The 9,563-nt window shown below is 51.3% G+C and overlaps 2 protein-coding genes across 3 annotated transcripts; one reads left to right on the plus strand and one right to left on the minus strand.

Annotated features, from left to right (window-relative positions):
* Positions 1-124: 124 nt before the first annotated feature.
* PMPCA (peptidase, mitochondrial processing subunit alpha) lies at positions 125-5,927 on the minus strand. Its single transcript, XM_036393895.1, has 13 exons — positions 5,875-5,927; positions 5,508-5,710; positions 5,310-5,389; positions 4,907-4,989; positions 4,651-4,745; positions 4,405-4,505; positions 3,796-4,059; positions 3,499-3,591; positions 3,113-3,231; positions 2,582-2,672; positions 2,409-2,471; positions 1,892-2,036; positions 125-1,609 (listed from the first exon to the last, which is right to left on the minus strand). The coding sequence occupies exons 1-13, from the start codon at positions 5,925-5,927 to the stop codon at positions 1,440-1,442; spliced, it is 1,560 nt and encodes a 519-aa protein (XP_036249788.1). The 3' UTR covers positions 125-1,439.
* A 119-nt stretch (positions 5,928-6,046) lies between these two features.
* Positions 6,047-9,017, plus strand: ENTR1 (endosome associated trafficking regulator 1). Of its 2 annotated transcripts, none has more exons than XM_036394276.1 (7): positions 6,047-6,185; positions 6,262-6,453; positions 6,914-6,987; positions 7,118-7,229; positions 7,794-7,856; positions 8,343-8,570; positions 8,856-9,017. In XM_036394276.1, the coding sequence occupies exons 1-7, from the start codon at positions 6,057-6,059 to the stop codon at positions 8,895-8,897; spliced, it is 840 nt and encodes a 279-aa protein (XP_036250169.1). In that variant the 5' UTR covers positions 6,047-6,056; the 3' UTR covers positions 8,898-9,017. The 2 variants fall into 2 exon arrangements, with proteins under 2 accessions (XP_036250169.1, XP_036250170.1); XM_036394277.1 differs by having other exon boundaries at positions 8,434-8,570.
* Positions 9,018-9,563: the final 546 nt, after the last annotated feature.

Consider the following 9,563-nt stretch of genomic DNA (forward strand, 5'->3'; position numbering starts at 1 on the left):
GGGCCATGTCTTCAGCTGGAGGGGTGGGACAGATTTCTCTAATTGTTTGCATTGAACAGAGCATGCTCCACTGGCCAGCTCAGGAAACCCTTGGCAGATGAATTTCAGAACTCTTACTACTTGCTCAGTTGTTCAGAGGTCTCTTTATTTCCTCACAAGCAAACACAACAACTGAACGGGACTTGCACACTGCGGGCTCTGCAGGAAGCAATGCAACGTTTGAGTTGCATGAGGAAAGGATGGGGTAAAGCAGGTAACAGCAGCCTCACAGTGCTCTGCTCCCAGCTGCATTGCTCCTTACCAAACACATCTAGCAGTGAAGAGCTGCAGTGCAGCTGTCTTGTATTTTTAAACCCATGTATTAGGGGTTTATATAAATCCAGTGTTTTATTCCTCTGCTGAGTCTCCATTTCTTTAGCATGTCACACATGTGGCACTTGGCTTTCTGTGACGTGGTGTCAGTCAAGATTGTGTTTCTAAATGTTATGATTTTGTTATCTTGACTTCCAGCTGAGCCACATCTCTGCTGTGAGACTGATTGTGTCTTCCTTTTGCAAGGCCTTAAGTCCATCTGGGTGACACTGAGGAAATGAGGCACGAGTTTAAGGTGCAGCAGCAGCAACTCCTTTAATAACTGTTTGTAAAGCAACTCTGGAGGAAAAGAACTTTTATTCTTTAGCACAGTTCATGTCCAAGTGAAAAACCTAAAGAACAGGATCAACCTCATTCTCAAGTAAGTGTCCTTTATGTACAATACCTCTGCAGAGGAACTCCACAGAAAATTGGTTCTGTCATGGGGCTGCTTTCCTTGGAACTATAGCAAGACGATGAAGTTATTCCCAGGTGGGTGATTCCTTGTCAGATGGTGAATGGATCCATGATTTGTAACAAAATCTGGATTTGCAGGAAACTTTTTGGCTAACTTCACAAGGACAGTAACTATTATTCTCCTAATTCAGTTTGACCAAGTCTTAGTTCACCTTGGTAACAGTTATTAATATTCTCTGAATTCAGACATGGAAGCCAAGCTGTTTAACGTGCCACACATTCCTCAGGAAGGGCACAGTGGGGCCTCATGTGACAGCCCCACTTCCACTGCTGGGGTGATGAAGAGGCAGTGACTGACTGCTCAGAGATGTGCTTTCACTGTAGTGATGAACATTTTGGCTTGCTCTGTTCTCCCCAAAGCCAAGAGAAGGGTGTCAACACCCATCTTCCCTTGTAACCTACTCAGAGGGTCAAACTCCTCCTCCAGGGGCAGTGCTGGCTCCTTACACGAGCTCTTCACAGTCCAATGCTCCAAAGCAGCTTTGCTCAGCTCCACGGTTGCACAGAATGCCTGGGAGCATTGGGGGGAGGGAGGCTGGTACAGCAACATGAGAATGAGAAAAAAAACCATTAAAAAAGAAGGGATTTGAGGCCGGGCAGGAGGTGCTGCTCTATCGGAAGAGGCGGTAGAGCCGCGGGAGCCGCCCGTCCTTGCTGGAGAGGGCGGCCTGGATGTGCTCGTACGTGGGCAGGTCTGTCAGGTCACCCAGGGCAGCCACTGCTGGCTTCTTGTGCAGCATCTTAGTCACCACCCTCTTGATATCACTGGGTTTCACCTGACCTGCAGGCAGAAGAAAGGCAGAGCTGTGACACCTCCATTGTGAACAGCACAAAGCAGATTTGGGCCCGTGCTCAGAAAACCAACTCCGTATCTTCTCTAGCATGATTCCTCTTTTCCCTTCCTTCTGACTAAAATAAGCCCTGTGCTGGAATTGTGAAAGCAATTAAGCTCAGTTTGAAATGTATTCCTGTAGTATTTTCAGAGGTAACTCATCAGTGCTACAAGAATATTTTAACTGTACCTAGAGTTCCCTCAAGGTAGGGCAAAGCATTGGCTACTCACTGATGAGGTCACAGAGCTCATGAGGTAGCTTCCTTGTGTTTGTTGCCAAAACCTGCCTCCCCACATCTTCAAAGATCACTGGCCGAGACTCCAGGTTCATCATGAGCATGGACTTGAGCTGTGTCTTTGCTCTCTCAAGTTCTACCTGTAAATGAGCAGGAAATTAAAAAAAAAAATCTTGTTGCTGCTCTGTAGTACAAGGTAACATGGGAGAGTTCTGCAGACACCTCTCTCTTTGTGGATGCATTGCTAATGTTGCTGTATTCTTTTACAGAAATATATAACAAAATTATCTCTAAAAATCCATTCTAGCACAGTCAATGCAATGCATTCACAGAATCCCAGAATGGTTTGGGTTGGAAGGGACCTTAAAGCCCATCCAGTGCCACCCCCTGCCATGGGCAGGGACACCTTCCACTATCCCAGGGTGCTCCAAGATCTGTCCAGCCTGGCCTTGGACACTTCCAGGGATTATTTCAGCTCAAAGACCATCTGCAAACTCAAATGTGCTGCTGACCTCTCCCACTGCTCCTGCCATGAGGATGAATTCCCTGGTGATGATTTCCACCATCTCCCGAACCTGGGGAAAACAGATGATGGAGAGAAGATCAGAGCAATGCTTCTTGTGTCCACAGAACCCTGGTACTGATGTGGTTAAGGACTCCTGTCCCTGAGTACAGGACTCTGTACCTGTTTTGGATCTGCACTGGCATGGATGCACAGCAGACCTGTGTCCTCATAGCTGTGGTGGTAAGAGGTGGCATTGTACATCCAGTGGTGCCTGTGAGTATAAAACAGTCTTTTAAAATGTAAAACCCAGAATTTACAATGTGAAAATTAAACATGGACAGTGAGCACCCTCCCAGTGCGTTCTCAGGGTTCTCAGCAGTGCAGTGAGAATTGTCAATCCCTGCCTCTGACAATTTGTGCATGTGGCATCTACTCCCTTCTCTCCATTTCAATCCTTGAATCCAGGAAAATACAGAGCCAATCCTGTTAATATTCCCTGATCAAAGCATGGACAGGGCTAAAAGAAGAAAACACAATTCCTGGTCACTTCTGCCCTTTACTTTCACCCTCTCAAAATGCCAACTGACACACCAGTCCCATGTTCCAAGCAGAATGAACTGATATAAAAAATCCTGGTGGGATTTGCTTTTTTCCATGTAAACCTGCTACAGGATTGTTTCTGGCACCCCATAAACAGCAAGACAAACCCACCTGTTGAGCACATTGAGGTAGAGCCGGGTGAACATGCCCTTGCCAGGCCCTCCAGCTGAAAAAGAGCCACCACCTCCCATCATCATGTTCAGCACAGCAAAAGGAATGAAATCGTCCTCCTGCATTGGAACAACAAACTCAGGTCATGGCAGAGCTCTTGAGGGTCTGGGGTGAGTAAAGGGGAGGGAAAAAACACAGCACAAGAGCAGTGGGAAGGGCAAAACCTTCAGCAAAGTGTAGTGGGAAATGCTGCTTGTTTTTATGTGCAGCAGCAAAAATGTCAATGTTTGTGGGATGAGTGAGTGTTCCTGGGATTCTCCAAGGAACAGGAATATGTACTCCAAGTACAGGGCACGTAAAATGAAGGATTTCAGGTTAATACTTACTAAAAACGAGCAGCTTTCTAACCCAATCATGATGTGGGTGAGCTCTGGGATGGGAGTAGGGCCCAGACTCACATCTGACATGTCTTTTTCAACCTGTGGCAAGGGCAGACAGATCATTAACACCAATTTTCACAGCTCTTGTACCCACTTTGATACATTTCATACAATCACCATACCACCCAATTAACAGCAGTCATGGCCAGTTTGAGGCTCATACTCATGAAATGCAACTCAAGAAAAGCAAAATCCTGTAGAGAAATCAGCAAATCCCAGCAAGCTGCCACCTCCACCACGTACCTTGATGATGCCTCCGGTGTACTGAGCCACGGATCTGTCCACAGCCCTGCCCTGCCCCGAGCCCCACACGGGCTCCACCCCCAGCAGGTATTTCCTGGCACACTCCACCAGGTGCTCGTGCTCAATGCCCACCCCAGCCAGCACCATCCTGTCTGGGGTGTAGTAACTGCTCAGGTAGGAGTGCAGCACGGCCCGGTCGATTTTGTCCGTGTTCTCCACGGGGCAGAACCTGTTCAGTCCCACTGTGTTGTCTCTAAAGGCTGCCTAAAGGGGAACAGACACATTGAAGTCACAAAAATTTTTCTCTCAATCTCATTTTGCTTTGGAATTAAGCCCCCATCTGAGAGAGGAAAAGCTGAGAGTATTTCAACTCAGTAACGTTTTGTCACCCACATCAACAAAGGGAAGTTACAAATAGAATTATTTTTCAGTTTGGGTTAGAATCTTCCATGTGTGGAGAATGCTGGATTTCAAAGGGAAGGGACAGCCAAATTCTCTCATCACAGAAACTGAATAACAGAAAATCTGGTTTTGGAACAGTCTAAAATAAACCCTGAAGCTGCCAAAACACAGGAGGAATGCAGCAGGGTGGAAATGCCAGTGTGTTACCGCATGGATCATTTCTGTCAGGAGAGGCTCTGGGTCAGGTCTCATGTTCAGATCCTCCAGCTCAAACCTTATGGCCATTCGGGTCATCTCAATTTCTTCATCTGCAATGAGATAAAACAAGGGATGGCAACCCCTAAAGAAAACCCCCAGCTGCTGCAAGGTCACCTCTGAGAGAATTCTGAGCTCTCAGGAGCAAGCCATGAGATGGAAATGGTTTTTTTGAGATAAAGGATTGTGCTGCCAGACCTGATAACCTGGGCTGCAGGGTTACATCAGCCAGCAAGTTGACCACGGTGTCCAGGCCTCTGGCATCAGCAGACACTGCGTACATGATGGTGTCCCTGCAACACACAACCAGGTCCTGCACTGAGACATCACTTCTGGGGTCACTCAGTGTCATCTCAGCATCAGGAAATCACAGATGAAACTGTCCTAATCATTAAAATATTCAAAGTGCTGTCAGTGCTGCACCACCCAGGTAAGAGCAGAAGGAGCAGCCCACCTCGATGCCTGGCAGTCACAAATGCCTCCATGCTTCTCCAAGGTGAGGAGAATTTCATCTTTGCTGCCAAACTGAGCTGTGGACTAAGGAAGATACCAGTGTTATTACCAAGTACCAAGATACCAGTGTTATTAATTAGTAAAGCAATAACTGTTTATAACCCTTCAGCGTAACCGGAGCATCTCTGACATTCTTTCAGCCCAATCACTACATGCAAGCCTTGGAGGTAAAACCATAAAGACTTTTAAAATGTAATTACAATCATGCTAATTAATAAGCAATTAAGATTCTGTGACTCTGTAGATGCTGGCATCACTGTTTAACAGCTGAGGTGCAGAGAGCCCTGTGGCTCAGTCCTCCTTAGCTGCTCTGTGCAGATTTGGGGACCCAGGGCAGTACTCACAGAGAACGCCAGTTTCTCCAAGAAGTGCGAGATACCACTGAGATATTTCGCTTCGTGTCTCGATCCTGAATTCACCAGAACTGCAGCAAAGAAAAGAACAAACCAGCGTGACTTTGACACCCGCGCTCCTCACACCCACCCCCGGCTCGGGGGGGAGCTGGGGTGACCCCGGCTGCCCCCGGCCCCGCCGGCACTCACCGCCCACGGTGCAGAACTGCCCGAACTTGTTCTGGGAGGCGACGCGGAGCCCGTTCTCCAGCACCGTCACCCGCGTCTCGAAGCGCTCCCGGCTCTCGGCCGCCGCGAACACGGCCTTGGGCACGCCGGGCAGCGGGCACGTCAGCGACACGCTGGGGTAGGCGCCGCCGCCGCTGTAGCTCCGGCCGGCCGCCAGCCCGCACCTGCGGGACACCGGGCACACCGTCAGGGCTGCGGGCGCGCCGCTCCGCCGAGGCCGGTACCGAGCGCTGATTCCCCCCCCAGAGCGGGTGCCGCCCGTCCCCCCGCTGTCCCCTCGCTGTCCCCACCACCGTGCCCTCCCCGCGCGGTGCCGGGCCGCGCTCACCGTCGGGCCTGGCCGCAGGCGCCGCGCCGCAGCCACGCCATGGCCGCCGCCATCTTGCCGCCACCGGGAGCGTGGGGTCAAGGGGCGGGGGCGGGGCCGCGGGTGGGCGCGGCGGCGGAGAGCGCGCGCTCATTGGTCCGCTCCGAAGGGGAGGTCCCGCCCCGCCCCGCCCTCAGGCGGCCATGGCGGCGCCGGCGCTGCCGGTGGCGGAGCCGCTGCCGGGGGGCCCGGCCGAGCCCAACCCCTTCTCCTTCCGCGAGTTCGTCCGCTCCAAGGCCCGCGGCGGGGGTGGCGCGGGCGCTGACACACAGGTAAGGCCGTGCGCAGCAGCGCGGCCGGGATCCGCCCCGTTACGCCGCCCACCTCAGCCCGCTGTCCCCTCCGCAGGCGGCTTGGGCTGCGCCCGCCGTGCCCCCGCTGCCCGCAGTGCCTTCAGAGTCGGGGGACGAGCAGGAGGACGAGGAGGAGGAATGGAGCGAGAGCTACCGGCCGCTGGCCGTGGAGCAGGAACACCTGGGCAGCGCCGGAGCCGCGCCGGGGCCGGGCCGGGTTCCCCCTGGGCAGCCGAGCTACGAACAGGTGAGCGCTGCCCGCCCCCCGGTACCGCTCCGTGAGAGCAGCCCCGAGCCCGGCGTGCTCCAGAGCCCGGCCTGGGCACCGCCTGCCCCCACCGAGAGCCGCTGGGGAGGAGAATGAGCTCTGGAAATGTGCGTTTCAGCAGGGCCAGGTCCGGTTCTTTCCCTGTCCTGCTGCCCTGCACATGACCCGGGTGACTTCCTCGTGCTCCTGCCTTTGGGGTCATGGTCATTTAGAGTTGGCGGCATTAATTAGTCACGTTTACACTGGTGCTTCAGTGCCACGTTCCTGTGCCCCACAGTGGTTTCCAGATGGGTAAACTGAAGGTAAAATTCAGCTTGAATGTATTAGAAAGCAAAAGGATTTCCAGCATTAAAGCCAAATATTCTGCTATTGATCTTGGATTGTTGGTATTGTTGTGAAAATGCACTTCAGTCCTAATAAGAATTTTTTTTTTTTTTAGCTAAAAGAAGAGAATGCTATTTTGAGAAACAAGATCAATAAGCTTCAGATTCTGTCTGAAACTCAAGCAGACAAGTGCGTGAGAAGAATTCATTTTCCACAAAACCATGCGATTCTTGATCCTTTCCCAGAATTTCCCTCCTAAAGCATTTAATGGTACAAGTGCTTACTGTGTGCCATCTCTTTTTTTTTCTTATTTTTGAAGGATGAGGAAGCTTGAGAAGAAGCTTGAGGAAAACAAAATCAAAGAAGAAAAGGAAGCACGGGATTTGGAAGCAATGGTGCAGCATGTGGAGCAGAATCTGCAGCTGATGACTGTAAGTGTTGGCTTTAGATTGGGCTCAGATGTCAGGAAGAAATTCTCCCCTGTGAGGGTAGGGAGGTTCTGCAGATCCCAGAAAGAAGCAGTGAGGAGGGAAGGAGGGAGCTGTTCCTACCTCCTAAAACATTCAGAACACAGCGTGGTGTAACACAAACCCTGTCCCTCCAAATTCTGTGCTAGAATCACTCATTCCCATGTGGCTCAAGCTGCCTGGGTTATTATTATTACTATTTCTGTTATAATTTAATTTTTATTATTAATATTAATTTCAAGAATAAATGTGATCTTCATTGTAGCATTACTGTATAATATTTTTATATATAATAATATTCTATTTTATTATTATATACAATAATATATAATACTATTATATAATAAATATATTATTATTTTCAATAATCAAGTTTGATTATTATTAACACTATTGTTATACAATTATTATATATTATATATTGTTATATATTATTATTATTATTATTATTATTATTATTATTATTATTATTATTATTTAAGGAACCAATTTATTATTACTATTTCAATAATCTCTATTCTGTTGCAGAAAAGGGCTGCCAAGGCTGAGAACAGTGCTGCCAAACTGAGGCAGGAGAATGCACAGCTGCAGGTACACAGCAGCACTGCTGGGGCTGCAGGGACACGTCTCAGAGTTGAGCCAGTGCAAAGGATATTCCAAGGGTTTTGCAGGCTCTGAGGAAAATGCTGGGTGTGGGAGTTGTGTCCTGGCAGAGGCTGGGAGGGCCTGGATGGTGCCAGACTCTTCAGTGGTGAGGAGCAATGGCCAGAAACTGAAATGAGGAAGAATTTCCTTCCATGGAGGGTGGCAGAGCCCTGGAGCAAACTGCCCAGGGAATTCAGGGAATGTCCCTCTCTGGAGACATCCAAACCCACCTGGAATTGTTCCTGTCACCTGCTCCAGGTGACACTGCCTTGGCAGGGTTGGGCTGGATACATCCAGAGGTCTTTCCAACCCTAATGATTCTGGGCAGACACTCCCTGCAGGCAGCTGGTTCTGGGCTCCAGTCCTGTTTATTGCAGTGTTTATTGCAGTGTTTATTGTATTCCCTTGTGTCAGTCAATGATTACATTCCAGCCCATCAGCTGCTGTGGGAATGCACCATTAGCTGTAGAGTATCTGCTGCGGTTCCGGGGTTGTTTCTCATGGATTCTGCCCCTCGCCCCAGGCGGAGCTGAGGAATTCCAGGCTGGAGAAGGAGGAGCTGCGGGCGGGGCAGGCGGGATTGGCCGCGGCCAAGCAGAACGCGGAGGCGGCGCTGCAGCAGCTGCTGCAGGTCACAGCCAGCTCCCGAGCATCCATCAGGTCAGCTGCGCTGGGACAGCCCTCCCGACACCCTCCTGGGCTCACAGATAAACCTCCTCAGTGGGTTTTTAGGGTTAAAATTCAGGGGTTTGTGTTCTGTGCCAGAGGAGCTGCTCTGTGTTATTACCTGCTATGTGTTTTCCTCCAAGTGTAAAAATAAGTGGGAAGTGGGAGTTTCCAGTCCTGATATAATGCTGCTTGATAAATCACAGAATGTGGGGAAGCTCTCCCAAAGCTGCCTGGCTGCCTGTCCCCACGTGTAACCCTGCATCTCTCCCACTCCAGGCAGCTGCTGTCTGGAGCAGAATCCCTGCAGCTCGTGGCTGATCTCCTGAAATCCATAGACAGAATCTCTGAGGTGTCAGAGGACAGACACTGAGTGACTCACACAGCACGGAGCACTTTGTTTTCATATGGAAACTATTACTAAAAAGTGATTTTTTTTAATACTTGGCCTCATTTTGACGCGTCAAACTGCAGACCTGGCTTCTCCATCCCTTCCTAAGAGATCCCTGACCCGGGAAGGGAGCAGCTCCTGCGGAGCCAGGAGCGCGGTCCCTCTTCCCCGGGCACCGCCATCCCCCAGGCCGCGCTCGGCGAGCCCTGCGGCTTTGGCTGCGGCTCCCGTTGCCCTTCGGTGCTCGGGCTGCGGAGGGGGAAAGGCCCGTGGGTCGGCCGGAGGTGGGGGCGTCCCGGTGCCATTGATGGCCGTGTCCTGGTACCATTGAAGGCCGTGTTGCGGTGTCCCGGTGCCATTGAATGCCGTGTCCTGGTGCCACTGAAGGCCGTGTTGCCCGGTGTCATTGATGGCCCTGTCCCGGTGCCGCGGTCCCGTCCCGGGCCGATCTCTGCGGGTCCCGGGGCCGCCCCCCGGCCGTGCACGTGCGCCAAGCCCCGTCCCGATTGGCTGAGCAGTGTCACGTGCCGGATCAGCTGACCCGCGCTCGCAGCAGCGATTGGCGGGGCGGGGGGGCGGGGGCGTGGGCGGGGCCG

Source organism: Molothrus ater, chromosome 20 (genome assembly GCF_012460135.2).
Source record: "Molothrus ater isolate BHLD 08-10-18 breed brown headed cowbird chromosome 20, BPBGC_Mater_1.1, whole genome shotgun sequence".
Taxonomy (NCBI): Eukaryota; Metazoa; Chordata; class Aves; order Passeriformes; family Icteridae; genus Molothrus; species Molothrus ater.